Source organism: Vespula pensylvanica, chromosome 2, assembly GCF_014466175.1.
Source record: "Vespula pensylvanica isolate Volc-1 chromosome 2, ASM1446617v1, whole genome shotgun sequence".
Lineage (NCBI taxonomy): Eukaryota > Metazoa > Arthropoda > Insecta > Hymenoptera > Vespidae > Vespula > Vespula pensylvanica.
Genome location: NC_057686.1, coordinates 17811211 through 17828454, shown reverse-complemented (window position 1 = coordinate 17828454; position 17244 = coordinate 17811211). Strand labels below are relative to the sequence as shown.

The 17244-nt window shown below is 38.0% G+C and overlaps 1 protein-coding gene across 12 annotated transcripts in view; it reads left to right on the top strand.

Moving 5' to 3' along the window:
- The window catches only part of LOC122637967 (bromodomain adjacent to zinc finger domain protein 2B-like), a 126745-nt gene that overhangs the window by 96825 nt on the left and 12676 nt on the right, over window positions 1-17244 (top strand). For 5 of the 12 annotated variants that reach the window (XM_043830526.1, XM_043830524.1, XM_043830527.1 and 2 more), the window contains 11 exons: window positions 4358-4585; window positions 5071-5256; window positions 5419-5581; window positions 5923-5943; window positions 6076-6319; window positions 6463-6727; window positions 6884-7266; window positions 7607-7921; window positions 8050-8324; window positions 8467-8548; window positions 12721-13878. In XM_043830526.1, coding sequence (XP_043686461.1) covers window positions 4358-4585; window positions 5071-5256; window positions 5419-5581; window positions 5923-5943; window positions 6076-6319; window positions 6463-6727; window positions 6884-7266; window positions 7607-7921; window positions 8050-8324; window positions 8467-8548; window positions 12721-13878 — 3320 coding nt within the window. The remainder of the gene's footprint in view (window positions 1-4357; window positions 4586-5070; window positions 5257-5418; window positions 5582-5922; window positions 5944-6075; window positions 6320-6462; window positions 6728-6883; window positions 7267-7606; window positions 7922-8049; window positions 8325-8466; window positions 8549-12720; window positions 13879-17244) is intronic. The other 7 variants (XM_043830530.1, XM_043830531.1, XM_043830528.1 and 4 more) reach the window with 5 other exon arrangements.

Here is a 17244-nt window from a genome sequence, read left to right as displayed (position 1 = left end):
AGAGAGAGAGAGAGAGAGAGAGAGAGAGAGAGAGAGAGAGAGAGAGAATCTGTATATGCGTGTATGAGCGTAAACTTTAAAATATCATAACAATAATCCGACTCAACGCGGAACGATGATACCTTTCGACCGTGTTAATGATTAATAATAAAATTACATTATTAATAATAATATTTCATAATTGATAAGAATGAATCGTGCGTCGATATTAATTCTTAAATGGTCAGTTGAAAGAGGGGAAGGGGGAGAGAAGAATCCTTTTTACATATATACCTATTCTATATAATCTCGGTGAAAGAGAACGAGCGAGAAACAGAAATGAGGAAGAAACGATGAAAGAGGAAAAACGGTGTACTATACCTGCTATATCTACTATAACGAACGAACGAACGAACGAACCGACGACCGAACGAACGAACGAACGAACCAACGAACGAGAGTGATAAAGAAGAGCGAGGAGAGTCGGATTTTCGAGCGTCGAGGACACGAGGGAGCGACAGCGAGGAACGCATTTGAAAAATGTCGTACGTGCCGCATGCTCGTGCTATTAATTGCGTATACGTGCGCTTCGATCCTCCGACAGAGCGGTCGAACAAGAGGTACTCCCGTAATTCTCAGTTCCCTTTCCGTTCGTTTCATTCTCTCTCTCTCTCTCTCTCTCTCTCTCTCTCTCTCTCTCTCTCTCTCTCTCTCTCTCTGACTATCGCGTTAGTTCTCATTCTCTCTCTCTCTTTCTTTCTCTCTCTGACTATCGCGTTAGCTCACTATCTCTCTCTCTCTCTCTCTCTCTCTCGTCATCCCTCTATACCTATATACATACATTTTCCACCCTCCTCGCTTCTCTCAACCCCCTGGCCCAACTCCAAGCTCCGGCTTCCCCTCGACAGGCCGGGCCGGACCTGCGATCGATTTAATAACACGGCCATTTTCTCAGCTAGCGGACTCCTCCTCCTCCCACCCTTTCTTTCTCTTCTCTCTTTCTCTCTCTATCTCTGTCTCTTTTTCTCTTTCTCTTTCTCCTTTCTCCTTTCTCTCTCTCTCTCTTTCTCTCTTTCTTTCTCTCTCTCTCTCTCTCTCTCTCTTTCGACGATGCTGCCAGCTTAATCTCCTCCTTTGCTTACGAAACTTTTCCATTTCTTCTTTTTTCCTCGTCATTTTCCTCCCGAGATGGGATTTAATGGAAAGACCGTCGTTTCCTTACTTTCCACTGCTCTCTCTTTCTCTTTCTCTTTTTCTTTTTCTTTTTCTTTCTTTATTTCTCTCTCTCTCTCTCTCTCTCTCTCTCTTTCTCTCTCTTCTACCTCTCCTCCCCCTTCTTATCCCACTCCCCTACTCCCACCCTCTCAACCATCTTCGATGGAATTGAAAACGAATATTTTCTTCGTTTTCTCTTTGTTCCGCGTCGAAGTTTCGAGGACTTCAAATGGAACACTTTCGGCTCTCCACGAGTAATGTGCCAAATCGTAGACCGAAATTAAGTGCTTCTTTTCTTTTTCCTTTTTCTTTCTTTCTTTTTCTTATCGTTCGGGTATTCATTAACCTATCAATATTTTCTTTAATATATGTATATATATATATATATATATGTATATGTATGTATGTACGTACGTACGTACGTACGTACGTACGTATGTATGTATGTATACGCGCGTATCGGAAAATGTGAATAATCTGATTATATCACGGTAGACAAAAGGTAAATAAACTTTTTTTTTTATTCGAGAAGTTCAATGATGTATGTTTTGACAATTGCTTTATATATATATATATATATATATATATATATATATATATAAAGAAAAAAGAAAAAAAAAATCTAACTAAGCGTACACGTGTATCTCACGCCCGGTGTATCTGTGCAGTCTTTACGAATTTTATAAATTTTCATATTGCTTTCATTTCTTTATACAAGTATCTTTATGTATGCAAATGAAAAAAATAAAACATTTAAAATTGAATGAAATCCATAAGAATCCTAAAATTCGATTCGGTCCTATTATCGTTGAGATAAAGAAGATATTGGTCTATTTCGAAAGGCTCGTAATGAAATGTTTGGTTATTACTTTTCTTCTTCTTTTTTTTTTTTTTTTTTTTATTCCTTTTTTTTCCCAGCGTCGACAGGGGGAGGGAGCGTACAATTTTGGCGGTCCGCCGGTCGTTGGTGGATTTCTGAGGGAAACGCGTCGATTAACGTTGAAAACAATGTGCTTCTGCCCTGCCAGGAAGGTCCTTTAATAACAGCAGTCCGAAAAACAGGAAATTAGTGAGGCGCGGCGCTGTCGCGCTCCAGTCGATAATACGACGTTCGACTCGAACACACAACCGTTATTCCCCTTCTCCAAATGCTTAATCATAAATCGATAGTCGTCGTGACGCATCGAGCTTCGGGACAAAACGTCGTACTCTCTCGGTCCTTTCCAACCCTCCTTTCTACGATTTTCGAGTTATCAACCCCGTTTATCCATTTACTCTCGCATTTTATTTACTCCGACAGAAGGCAGTATTCGTATAATATCGTAATAATAATATTAATAACAATATACTGATAATAAATCGATAATAATTTTTATCGATACGTACGAAGACTCGCGAGGGTGAAGAAAATTTGTTGACATGATTTTTTGTGACACCGAAAGAGGAAGGAGAAAAGAATAGAAAAGAAAAGAAAAGAAAAGAAAAGAAAAGAAAAGAAATCGAGGATTTATCAGATGCCGTTAGAAATCGCGATAGAAATAGAAATAGAAATTTCTGTTAATGTGAGTGCATTCCTATGTTTACTCGAATAAACGCGTATCACTTTTTAAAGGGTTTTGATTAAAGAGGAAAGCTCGAGGTATGTTTCTCGCGAGATACGATCGACACTGTAATAAATCGATTTTATATTTAAATCGATTATTAATATATTTAATATCGCGGTTGTAGGTGAGTGGATGGGAGGTAATGTGGAAAGAGACGAGACCGTGTTTATATATCGACGATCGACGCACGATTTCTACTGACTTTGTAGAAATTATTTCTATCGTCTTTCTCTTGATACGATATTTTCGAGATTAAAATTAAACTTCCCAGTAAGAATGAAATCTAATTTGAAACAATTCATTTCCCTAGGTAATATGTATCTTTTATATAGAAATATATAGTTACGATATAATTATTAGACAAATATGTAAGAAAGAAAATCGAAGAGATATTCGAAATCGATATAACGTGTCTCGTAATGAAAACAAATTCGATTCGAGTAACATACATATATACATATATATATGTGTGTGTATGTGTATATGTGTGGTGTATGTATTACACACCCACACACACACATCGATTCGCTTTCTCCTCTCGGAAGACTCCTGGCCGAGTTTCTGAAGCAAAGCTTTGCAACAATTTTTCCCCTCTGTCGTCGATATTTTTTTCTCTCTCTCTCTCGCTCTCTCGCTCTCTCTTATTCTTTTTAACGACGTCGACGTCGTACGGAAGAAAGGCGAGCGATAAAACTTCGAGTCGGTGAATGAAAATTCAATTTATGTCTAGATTTTACAACGCGTGGAACCGAGCGAGAGAAGCCATTATGCGGTAACTCGGCGAGCAAAGTAGTCGTTATAAGCCGGCCGTGGGGTTCAACGACCGGTATAAATTAAAGCGCCGCTTGGATTTCAATGTCACGGCCTTGCTCAAGGCCACGGTACTCGTAGCAAAATCAACGGTACATTTCTGCCGCTTCTCTGACAATAAATCGTACAAGCTGACTCTCTAGTTGCATGTAACTACGTCTACACAATGTTCCTGGCACGTCGTTAACCACCAAGATTAAATGGCCGAACTTTCTCGCTCTCCGTTACACGATTCAAGTTTACCCCATGAATGAATATTTCGATTTTTCTACTACAAACGAAAACGAAGAAAAAAAAAAACAGAAATATATATATATATATATATATATATATATATATAATAAAAAAAATATATACGTAATTACAACATACGTTCGTAACGACGATTAATAATCATTCATTCGCCTCTCGCCATTGAATTGAATGTATCCTCTAATATATTTGTCATTATAAAAAAAAAAAAAAAAAAAAAAAGAAACAAAAAGAAAAATTCAAATGAAATAAAATCTCGTCAGGTATATCGGATTATCCGACATTTCGAAATATTTTATTTCGAATGTTTGGAAAGACGCGACCTATTCGTATTTAAATAGCTTTAATGCTATGTATATTGAAAAATGGCCGAGAGAAAAATGTATGAGATAGTAGGTATTGTTGTTGTTGTTGTTGTTGTTGTTGTTGTTATTGTCGTCGTTGTTGTTGCTTTGGTTAACTGTTGAAAGAGGCAGCATTTGACACGATGTTTTCAGCGTACTGGCCACGAGGAGATAGCGCAGCTTCGTCTCTTTTCGGCGGGATGCCTGGAGGATACGGATTGGGGGCACATCACTTACCGTCGGCTTACGCCATTCTTGGCCGTGGGGGTTCAGCGCCTGGTTTTGGGGGTCACACACCGGCATCCGCACCACCACCACCCCCGTACTCGCACAGTAGTCTCGGTACTCTCAGCGTGGCTGCCAGTCAAGCTGCGAGTCTGGGTAAGTGGATTTTCTCTTTCTCCCTGTCTTCTCTCATCCCCTCCTTGTATTTTCTGTTTCTCTTCTCTGTCTCTCTTTTTTCTTTATTTTTCTTATCTCTTTTTAAGCTCGTCAACCAACCGTCAAGACTTTTATAATCAACGAAATCTTTTTACGCTTTCCTATAATCACGATATTTCCTCGATACCTCGGAAGGTATCGTTTCATTGATAAAAGCGAAGAACAAAAAAAAAAAAAAGAAAGAAAAATAGAAATAACGCGTAACATATTTCACCAGATAAGACTATGACGAATCTTCTCATTGAATTTATCACTGAGGCGAGATTTTTTTTTTAATTTAGAAAGATAAAGAGAAAGGGGGTAAGAAAGAGGAGTGACAAAAAATGCAAGTTAAAGTTAGCTATGGAGAATGAGCTATGGAAATATTTATAATCGTTATCTTTTAAATAAAATTTGTAGAACGGTAAAATATATTTTTCATGTAGGTATAACTCCTGCTAGTGCGGCATGGTGGACAATGGCCTCACACTTAGCGGCACAGGACTACCTCGCGAGATTGCAGGGTGCGACAGGACTCCCAGGTTTTCCACCTGGCGCGGAGAGTCTCTTACCGCCTTACCCTGCTTCTCTATTGAATCCCCCATCCCTTTCGTCCCACAAGTCTACCAAGTGTAAGTAAATCAATCGAGAGAAAGTATATTTTTTAATACGATTCCTGTACGATCGATGATCGATAGAGATTAACGATGCGTGACAGTTACAGTAGTAGATGTACTTGGATTATGTGATTGTTGTTTATTTAATCGAACGATTTGCTTCGATCGAAATCGCAGCTAAGTCGAGCAAGAGTCACAAGACACCGGCGAGCAGCAGTAGCTCGACAACGCCGAGTATGACGAGCAGTAGTTTGCCGGTGTCGAGTCAGGCCACGGTAACACCAACGCATCACAATACCTCGGCGAGCAGCACGCCAAATTCGCAAACGAACGTTGTCAGGTAAATCGATCGACTCGTTACACGTAATTCATTAATTTTTCCGCATTCGTTTTATTTATTTATTTTTTCTTTTCTTCTTGCTTTTTCCTTTTTTCGATCCCCGCGACATTTATGACGCGATACGAAAGAGAAACAAAAGGAAAAAAGGAAGAAAGGATAAGTAAAGAAAAGGAAACGAAAGAAAGAGAGAATGATAGGACGAAAGAGATCGTAAGATTAACAGAAAAGAAAAAAGAAAAAAAAAAAAAAAAGAAAGAAAAAAAAACAGAAAAGATAATAGATAAGTGAAACGCTTAGAATAATATTTCCTGATTTTCTTTCACGCTTCGCTGCGATTACAGCAGCTCTGCGAAGGAAGGAAGGTGAGGATTATTACGATCTCGATTTCTTAAACTGATTCAATTTTCACACGTGCCAGCATAAATGTATATCTAATAAGAGAGGGAACGTTCCTTGGTCGTTTAGTATATAGAATGTTGTTTTATTTTGTTTAGCGATCCTAGCAGTATATTGGGAGGCGTGCGTTTGCCTCCTGACACGGAGATCATAAAGTATACCTCGAGTATAGTCGGTCCAAAAGTTCCTGGTACGACGAATCGTGGCAGGAAGAAGACGATCTCTTTGGATACACCGAGTGTCAGTGTTCATCCACCAGCGGTACCTACGTTGAGTGCTCATCAGACGAACACGACCTCGTCGTCCTTGATGATGGAGCCAAGAAAGTACAATCGTACAGGGGTAAGTTTCTCTTTTCCTCCCTCTTTCTTTCTTTACTTTTCTTGTTTCCTTTGTTTCTTTATCTCTCACCTTTTATGAAATCCGATCAAACCGTAAAGTGAATTTCTGGTCAGAAGACACGAAAACGTCCGATTTGATTGTAGACCGAGTCGAACGAGTATCGAGAGTCCGTAGATCGCGTGGAGGTGATCAAATTACCGGCCCACTCAACCAACGGCTCCGTATTGCCAGCACCGTCGGCGTACACCAGTGGTGGCAACAACGCGACCAACTCGAACGACTCCGATGCTCCATTAAATTTATCCCTTAAACCTGCTACGACGAGTAGTAGCTCGCCGATTTCCGGCAGTCAGCCGCTCAGTCAGCTCAGCAATTTGAGCCAATCCTTGCTTGCCTCTGATCGGACGTGTGAGTATCCATCGTATACCTTAATCGCGTTACCGTAAATGATAATATTATTTTTTATCGGCGATCCCCTATAAAGATAATTAGTTAGTTTTACACTCTTCAAATTGTATCGAACTTTTCAAATTGATCGTACAATCGATGAATATTATTAATCAGCGAGACGAAAACCCGGACCAAAGCCGAGAAGAGTGCCGCAAAATTCGGTACCAGTCCCTGCCTCGCCTAGTCCATCATTGGCACAATTATTCGCCGCTGCGGATTCGCCGCAGAGGCCGAGCAGCGGTAGCGAGGAAAGCGAGAGTGCCAGTACGACCCATCACAAAGATGGTCGTCCTCGAAATCTTGGTCGAGGTGTCTCGAAGCCGAAGAAGAATACCGTCGCGTCGTTGCTCGCACAGAGCAGGGCATTGGGCATTAAGCCCACGCCAACGTTGGATCCTAGCGTGCCATTGTCACACCAGGTCTCGTTGCTGAGGTCGAACATTCTTGCTGCACAATTGCATGCCTCGGCAACGGGCCAGGTTGACGACAAGAATCAGGTAAAAAATTGATGCGTTCCGATCGCGTTTCTTTTCTTTTTTTTTCTTTTTTCATTCCTTTTTTCTTTCTCTTTGGTTTGCGATCCTTGTTTTTTTTTTTTTCTTTTTCTTTTTTCTCTCTTCTTTTATCTTTTTGCCCCCCACGTTAAATCACAATTCTCATTTCCTACGTTATTAAGTTTACTATTATTTGAGTTTTCGTGGTAAGAAAGAGAGAGAAAAGGAAAAAAGAAAGACTTCGTGTCCATCATCAAGAGCAACGCTACTCTAGGCCGGACCAACGGGAGCTTTAGTTTCTTTTCACTTTTGATTTCGCACTAAAATCATTCTCCCTATATAGCGATCTTTACAGGAGAAGATGAAGAACAAATTGCTGGAGGCGTCGGGCGAGGAAAGCAATATGGACGTTACCAGCGAGAGCGGTAGCAACACCGACGTCGTCACCGACACAGACGACGATAACGCCGAGGGTACGCCCAGTGCAAAGAGAAGAAAGCTAAAGCCCAGCGAAAGGGATTTGCAGATGCCCTTGGAACGTGGTTGGAAACGAGAGACCGTTATCAAGGGTCTAGGAAAGACTGGAGTTATCAAGGGCGATGTGTCCTATTACAGTCCCTGTGGTAAAACGTTTAGGTGCAGTCCCGATCTAGTGAAGGTTAGTTCGAGATTATGAAAATTATTTTGAGGGTAGAGTGGGGGAGACGGAGATCGTAAGAAAGTTTATCGAGTGAAACGAACGAATACGTCGATAAATATACTTACGTATTGATCGAATCTTTTCAGTTTTTGGAACAACAGAATCCTGCCGAACTTACGACAGCGAACTTTTCGTTCTCGTCCCGTCCTTTGGTCGGTGAGTTTCTTCAACCGACGATGGGCCTGGCCGAGGCAGAGTTCGTAAGGCTCGGTGCTCAAGAGGTAGCGAGACGTCTCGAAGAGCTCAGAGCTGCCGGAGGTTTCAGGGACATACGAACAAACAATCAGTACGAGAGAGACAAGCTGGCATACGCGAAGAAACTCGCTAAGGAGGAGGCACAACGGCACAAAGAGCAGGCCAGGTGTGACCTGTTGCATTTATCGAAACTCAATCGACTTTTCCTACCTATCTAGCACCTACCCATTGTCCTATGATTTCACCTCAATCGTCGATATGTTAAAACCTATGATCCCTATGATTTATAACCTCGTATATCGCAACAGGCTCATCAAGGAACAAGAGAAGACGGAACGGCAAGAGGCAGTGAGGCGGGAACGAGAAATAAGAAATCAACAGCTCCTCGAGGTAAGTCAAACTATTTATCACTTTCGAGTTTCTTTCACGTTTGTCTCGATCTTGTTGTTTCATTCACAAAAAACTGTTCTCTTACTCTATTTGGGATACCTTACGTTTTTTGTATTTTGTCCATATGTCGTGCGTGTCGCATGCTCTTTGTGTGTTCCATATTTATATATATATATACACCATTTATAAATATATCTATATATATTTATATATATGTAGATATATATATATACACATATATATACTCTATTTATATATATATACGATTTCCTTAAATGAATATTCTTCTTTAAGGAGACTCTTTTATACTCGCATATATCCCCTTGCCCCCCTTCTTACTACTACAACCACCACCGCCACTACCACCACCACCACCACCACCGCCGCCGCCATTACCACCCCAAACACCCTCTCTTCGATCAACCCTCTAGAATATTCCCTCGTTTTTCCTAAATAATAATGATAATAATGATAATGATGATGATAATAATAATAATAATAATAATAATAATAATAATAATAATAATAATAATAATAGTAATAATAATAATGATAGTAATAATAATGTTAATAGTAAAAGAAAAAAAAAAAAAGAAAGGAAAAGAGAAAAGAAAAAAGAAAAAAGAAAAGAAAAAAAAGTATAATACACACGAAATTCACCCACAGCCAGTACCAAAAATCGCTAGCAATAGTGACAGGAGAATCCAGCATGCCTTCCTCTTCCTCTAAACTCGATTTTATCATTTTATTTGTCTGATTTGATTTAATTCGTTGTTAGTCTCGAACGTTTAGTCGTTTTAAACGAAAGTCATGTGTGGCTGCATCTCGCTTATCTCCGTCTTTCGCTCGGCAAAAATCGACGTGGCCGAGCGAACCGACTGGATCCATTGGTTTTATCTACTAAGACGAACCGTGCAGCTTTTATAGAGAAATATGAAAGTGGAGACACGTAGACGTGACACTGATTTCGATATCTTTACAATTCTCTCTTTTTCTCTCTATCTATCTACCTATCTCTATCTCTCTCTCTCTCTCTACATATCTTTCTCTACTCGATTAATATTTCAAGAATAGTGAAATTAAACGAAACTTTTCGTGAGAGAGCAAAACCCTCCTTGTTAGTTTCATTTTTATTTTATTTTTTTTTTTTATTTCTTTTTTTTTTCTATTTTTTTTCTCGGTGATATCGAACGTAAAGATGTCGATGTCGGATACGCAATGTGAAAACAAACAAACAAACAAACAAACAAACAAACAAAACAAAACGAAACAAAAACACAAAAACAAATAAAAAAAGAGAAAGAAAAAAAGAAAACAAAAAGTCTCCAGAATTTTGAGTTTCTCGAAAATTTATAGATATACGTATATATATATATATATATATATATATATTATTATATACATACATACATAGAACGGGGTTGCGTCGAAATTAAATCCTCGACGTATGCTAACCTTCGTACGTCGTGAATTACGATACACGCATTCCCCGCGCCCCGACCGCCCCTCACCCCCGCCCTTGCCAACCCCTAACCCCTTTCTCAACCCTTCAATCTCGTGCTTCTTCTGTACGCTGTAGATACCTTCCAAATGAGACGCTTTTCACGGATATTTATTTTTTCATAGATGAATTTTGAAAAGAGTAGTTCGATTAAGTGGCGTCAACAACAAGCGAAAATCCTCATGCATTTCGAAGTGTCGTTCGGCACTACCAAAAGGGCCGGTCAGTTTGCCATCGACATTTCAATCCTCGAATAAAAGATTTAATATATATATATATATATATATATATATATATATATATATATATCTTTGGTCGCGCTTGCTCCGATCGTCTCAAAGATGTTACCGTCCATTAAAAATAATCGTAATATACGTAGTTCGACAATTATATTAATATTTGAAAGAATACAAGAAAAAATTAAATACTCGGAGCATTGTCGAGACTAAAGATAAAACAAAACTGATGATTAACCCTGCGCAGAAAATAATAGCAGGATGAATTATTTTTTAACGCGCGACCGATTTCTTTTTCTCTTACTTTTCTTCTTCTTCTTCTTCTTCTTCTTTCTTCTTTCTTTTCCTTTTTCTTGACTTTTTTCTCTATATCTTCTCTTCGAAATAAACGAATTCGTTCGAGCGAAAATATTGTTCATGGTGTTATTCGTATTAGATCGAAAGGGTTTTCTGCGCAAGGTCACCAAAAAATTACAAAGTAGTAGATACGCGAACGTAGAGGTGTTAAGAGTCTTTACAAAAAAGAAAAAATAAATAAATAAAATTAATGTAAAAAGGAACCATAACAAAAAACATCTAAAAAAAAGAAAGACCGTAAACAAAACAAAACAAAAAAATAGAACAAAAAATCCAAATCGCGATATAGCCATCCCAAAAATCTCCGATCGATGCTCTTGTAAAACACAAGCGAGATATTATATCCTCCTTCCTTATTTCCATGCCGCTGCTACCCCCACCCCCTACCCTCTACCCCCTCTCCACCACTCACTGTTACTCTCATTCGTTCATTCAACACCTTCCCTGAGAAGCATTCACACACGCATATCCACATTCACACTCACTGTACATCACCGTGTCCTCACACGTATACCACACACGTAGACCATGCAAGGCAACAGAGAGAGAAAAGAAAAACAAAAAAAAAAATAGAGAATGAAAGAAAGAAAGTATTTAAACGAACAAACCAAAAAATAAAAAAAGAACACACATTAGAAAAATTTATATAATATATATATATATATGTAAAATCAAAAAGTAAAAAAGATATATATATATATAAAAAAGATGACAATAAAAAAAAAAAGTTAAAAGAAAAAAAAAAAAACAAAGACGAGAAGGAAAGAGGAAAAGAAACACCGATAAGACTGATCAGAGTTAGCTGCGTCTGATTTGATAATTAGTTGAATGTAACGGAGTAAGGATGCCCATTATCGTTTATATAATCGATCCTAATCGATTCTCTCTAATTTCCTTTCTCGGTTCTATAATATCAAAATCAGGGAATACCGAGATTCATCCCTTTTGCCTATGAATTTAACATTTTAACCGCAAGCTGATACGTTTGATCTCCATTAACAAAGTCCCCGTTTAACCAGAGTTTGCCTCGTGATACTTTGTTGTCGGATGATCGTGATTGAAAATGATCGAACTAATATATGCATTAGTGTATGTACATTATATATATATATATATATATGTGTATATATATATATAGATCTATACGATATGTCGTCGTCGTATAGATATCTATTTATATTATGTACATGCATATTACGAGAAGTTTGCTACCAACCCGTAGCTGTGAAAATGTTGTTGCCTATAGTTGCATATGGCTGCGTCGTTTGTTAGAGAGACGTCTTTGATTTTGGCACGTGCGTCAAAGCCATGGTGGACGTCAAAGTTAAATATTAAAAAAGAGTATAGGAATATATTTTATTACGATAATCTCGATGAGAAGAGAATTCATTTTTTTTCTTTCTCTTTTTTTTTCTCACTTCCTTTATTTCTTTTTTTCTTTCATTCTTTCTTTCCTTTTTTTCCTGTTTTTTATTTCTCGTTTTTTTTTCTTTTCTTTTTCTTTTTTCTCTTCTTTTTTTTTTTTTTTTTTTTTTGTTTTTGTTCAAATACCGTCCACCCTGGTTACACGAATCGCCGTAGAGTGGACTCGAATCGCTGAGGAACGAATTTACGCGAACGATCGTTTCATTTCATTACATTCGGAACGTTCTTCTTCTTCTTCTTCTTCTTCTTCTTCTTCTTCTTCTTCTTCAAAACGTAAAAAAAAAAATAGTATTAGAAAAGATTATTTCGTCTCATCGATGATAAGTTCACCGTACGTGCGAGGAAGTAGGACGGGCGAGCCATCGCATGAACAACATCGAACGTGACCGTTTCTAAAGAGTTTCCCATCACCCCCTCACCCTCAACCCCATTTACGAGTAAAGATAGTAGTTTAAAAAAAAAAAAAGTAAAAGAAAAAAGAACAGTAACACACACAAAAAAAAAAAAAGATAGAACGAAACTCGCACGCTCGTGTGCCCAGCGATAAACGACGCCGATGGCCGTCGATGCTGGGACGAGTCGTGAGTTATCGTCGATTAACGCGATCGATTATTTTGGGCATACCTGAAACGTGAACGAAAACGAAAACGCAGGGTCGAAAGAGGCTCGCGTTCACGATCAAGCAGAAAATGAAGATCATCCAAGAGATCGAGCGTGGGAAGAGCAAGAGCGACGTTGCGAGAGAACTAGGTCTGGCTAGTAGCACCGTCGCGACGATCTGGAAAAATCGTGAGAGCATCGCCGAGAGTTGGAGAAATCGTGACATGATGCAACAGCAGCAACAACAGCAGCAACAGCAACAACAACAACAACAGCAGCAGCAGCAACAACAACAACAACAACAACAACATCAACAGCATCATCATCAGCTCCATCATCAGCAACAAGTAATAGATCAGGAGGAAGCAATACTGTTGAAGAAACAAACGCTCTCTTCGGTATCTCCTGTCGCTTTGAGCCTCTGTTCGGGTACGTCCCCGTTGACGAACTCGAGCGTTTCGAATTTAAACGTCCTACCGGTGACGACGACGACGACGATGAACGTCGTGCCGACGACGTGCATCGTCGGTTCGACTAATTCGAGCGCTATCTCGCCAACTACGCCTCTCATGTTGACGTCTACGAGCAATTCGACGAATATCTCGACGAGTACAGCGACGATGATGAACAACAACAACAACAACAACAACAACAACAACAACAATAGCAATAACAACAACAACAGCAATAATAGCAATAACAACAACAACAACAACAGCAGCAGCAGCAGTAGCATCAATCATGCTACGATCATGGTAGGCGGGACACCGACGCCTACCGTCGTTGCGACGGCTCCTCAAGTAAATTCCCTCCTACCCTCGGTTACGCCACTCCAGCTGACTGCCAACAACCCCGTGAACGCTGCCAACGCAGTGATCAACGCCGCCTCAAACGCAGCCGCAGCAGCAGCAGCCATCGCAACACTCACGGCTCTCCCATCAACCTCCTCCTCTTCTTCATCTTCTTCTTCTTCTTCTACCTCCTCCTCCTCGTCTATTTGTTCCATCTCGTCCACCTCGCAACAACAACAACAACACCAACAACTACTACTACAACAACAACAACAACAACAACAACAACAACAACAACAGGCCGTCCAACCGACGACGCCACCTTCCTCGACGTCCACCGGTACCGCGACGATCGCCGTTCAACCGGACAATACCCAGCAGGCCCAGACCCAGACGCAAAGTGGTCAGGAACTTCTGGAGGTAAGATGTCGTATGAGACGATCCCCCCTAAACCCTTAAATCTTTCCTTCCGTTAATCCTCCCACATCACCGTTCTCTCTTATCTATCTGTCTGTCTATCTATCTTTCTTCATCATCATCATCACCAATCTTCCTTCCTTCCATCCATCCATCCATCCATCCATCCATCCATCCATCCTTTCATTCATTCATCCATCCATCCTCTCTAACCACCCTTCTTTCGTTCGACGTGTTACTAAGAGGTAAGAGACCTTGATTACTGCATCCCAGTGGTATCTCTACGTCTTTCATATCCCTATCGACAAGGTCGATAAATTATTGACGTGATTCGTTTGTTCGTTCATTCGTTCGTTCGTTCGTTCGTTCGTTCGTTCATTCGTTGTGAAGATGACATAAAAAAGAAAAAACGAAATAAATGGTAGGCTAGTTTCCGTGGTTGAACGAGGAAATGTAGGTATTTTTTTTAGGTTCTTCCATCCTAAACCTCGGTATCTATCCCTTTCTCTTCGATCCTAACCTAAAACCCCATCACTACCATCACTACCACTACCATCACCACTACTACTACTATTATTACTATTATCAACCCGTAGAACTCTCTCCTTTTATCTAATCCTAAATGTTCTCGTGATTTTTTCGACCCACGAACGAAGGAGACAACGATGCTCGAGAGTTTGCAAACGAGTGTGGCTCGAGAGCTCGAGAGCGTCGAAAGTACCGGTTAAAAAGGGAAAAAAAATAAGAGAGAGAAAGAGAGAGAAAGAGAGAGAAAGAGATAGAGATGGAGATGAAGATAGAGAAAAAAAATTCAATTGGAAGGTGAACAATTTTTTGATCGATCGATCTCTCTTTCTCTTGATCTCGATCTCGATCTTGTTCTTTTCAACGATCGGTACTGTCGAAACGCTAAGCTAAATCTGTTTGCACGTACCAGCTTCATTTATGTTTCAAATAGTCCTAAGTATCACGATCGCGTAATGTCGATATATATCACACAAATGTTTTCTTATCGTTTTCTGTGATATTCTTTTTCCCGACTTTTTTTTTCCAATTTTTTTTTTTTCTTCTTTTTTTGAAATTATTATTTCTTCTTAAATAAATGCATATTTATTTCAACAGTGGAATTCGAGCGAAAAATTCGCGTCATATTATTAGTTGCATGCGCGTTGTCGTCCTTTTGTTTTCAATTCAATGATACATTCAACTCTCGAATCAAACGAGATCAAGTGTTTAGGATAATTTTTAATATTCTCGTATCGTCCATCTGTGAAACGGAGAGAAAAATATAAAAAAAAAATAAAAAAAAAAAGAGAACAAATAAAAATAATAAAAAAAAAAAAAAGAATTGAAAAGAAAAAAAAAAGGCAGGACGTATACACTTCGCATACATAGATGATGCGTACCGAGATTGTTTCGATAAATTTTTCGAATCACTTCGCTAGAAACGATGGTGATCGTTATTAAACGGGATATTACGTCGTGCGAGCTCCCTTACGAATTCATTTTAATTTCAGATCGTTTTTAAAACGCGTTTACACTCTACAAAAACGTATTATCGATCATTTGCGACAACTTCGCGATAGTTATCGAGATAAATGAAAATAAGATCGAGATAAATGAAAAAAAAAAAAAAAAAAAAAAAAGAAAAGAGAAAAGAACAAAAATCGATCGATCGATGTATCCATCGATTTAACTTCTTGTCGATTTCTTATCATTGAAAATCATGTTCAAGCCGAAGATATCGCGCGAAACTAAATCTCGACTAAAGTCGATTTTCTTGTCAGGATATCACAAGTGTCATCCATGCATAAAATGGAACTCGCGCGACGCGAATATCTGTATGTGTTTGAAGAAAGAAAGAAAGAAAGAAAGAAAGAAAGAAAGAAAAAAAAAAGAGAGAAAAGAAAGAAAAAAAGGGAAATCATCGTCGTTGCAGGACACGCGTCGTGATCGCAAAAAAAACGTATAAGAAGAGAAAAGAAAAGAAAAAAATAAATAAAAAAAGAAGAAAAAATAAATAAATAAAAGGAAACGAAAAAGAAATAAATATATATATATATATACAATAAAAAGAGAAAAGAAAAGATACATTAAAGTTAATAAAATTAAACGCTGGCGATAAACGTAGGCACGATGCGTACGATAATGTATGAGAGAAAAAAAAATTAATTGAGTATATATATATTTATATATAAAAAAATGTATAAATATATATATGTATATGTTTTTTTTTTTTTTGAATAAGTGATATATATATATATATAAAAAAAAATATATACACATAATACATATATATGTATATCGACTGTCGCAAACGCTATCCTGCGCCTAGCTTCTCCTGTCACTATGAAAAATAACAGCTAGCTACATGAATTATCCAGCATGCCATGTTTTTTCGAGTTTTTTACCTGTTCTATACATCGAATACACGTATACTACTTATATATCGGAGAGTAGGCTGTGTTTCAAAAAAGTAAAATTAATCATAGTATTATTAATCGTAATAATAATAATAATATAATATCAATAATCACACAATAATAATATTCAATAATAATAATAATAATAATAATTAATAATTAATAATAATAATATTAATAATAGTACAAATAGTAAGCTTCTCTCCTTTCTTCTCATATTTTTGAGAAGCTGACGAGCACACTCTCTCTTCTCTATCTCTTTCTATTTCTCTCTCTCTCTCTCTCTCTCTCTTTCTTTCTCTCTCTCTCTCTCTCTCTCTCTCTCTCTCTCTTTCTCTCTTTCTCTCTCTCTCTCTCTCTCTTTTTCTCTTTCTTTCTATATCTATCTATCTTTATCTCTGCCTATCTATCTCTCTTTGTCTTTGTCTCTATATTTTCGGGGTGGATATGTTATAATATAATATTCATATATACGATTGTTCGTTTTCACGTACGTTTCTATTTACATATATTATATTATATTATTACACATTTTTATATCACTATTATATATTATCTTCTCTGATGATGTTCCTCGTATTTTTATCTATTATTCGATTTAATACCGTGTATATTTATGAAGCTTTCAGCGGTAGCGTATTATATATATATATATATAAAATGTTAAATAGCTATATGTATATATATATATATATATAAAACACCAATTATATTAATATGTGTATAGTTAGGCGAGTATTTGCTTGGCCCCTGCATGCGCGCTAAAATTTCACAATCTTCTTTTCTACCTCTTTTTCCTATTCTTCTTCTTCTATTCTAATTCTATTCTTTTACTATTTTTTTTTCTTCGTTCACTTTATTCTCTATCTTTTTCTTTTTTCCTCTCTTTCTCTCTTTCTCTCTATCTCTATCTCTTTCTCTCTCTCTCTCTCTCTCTCTCTCTCTC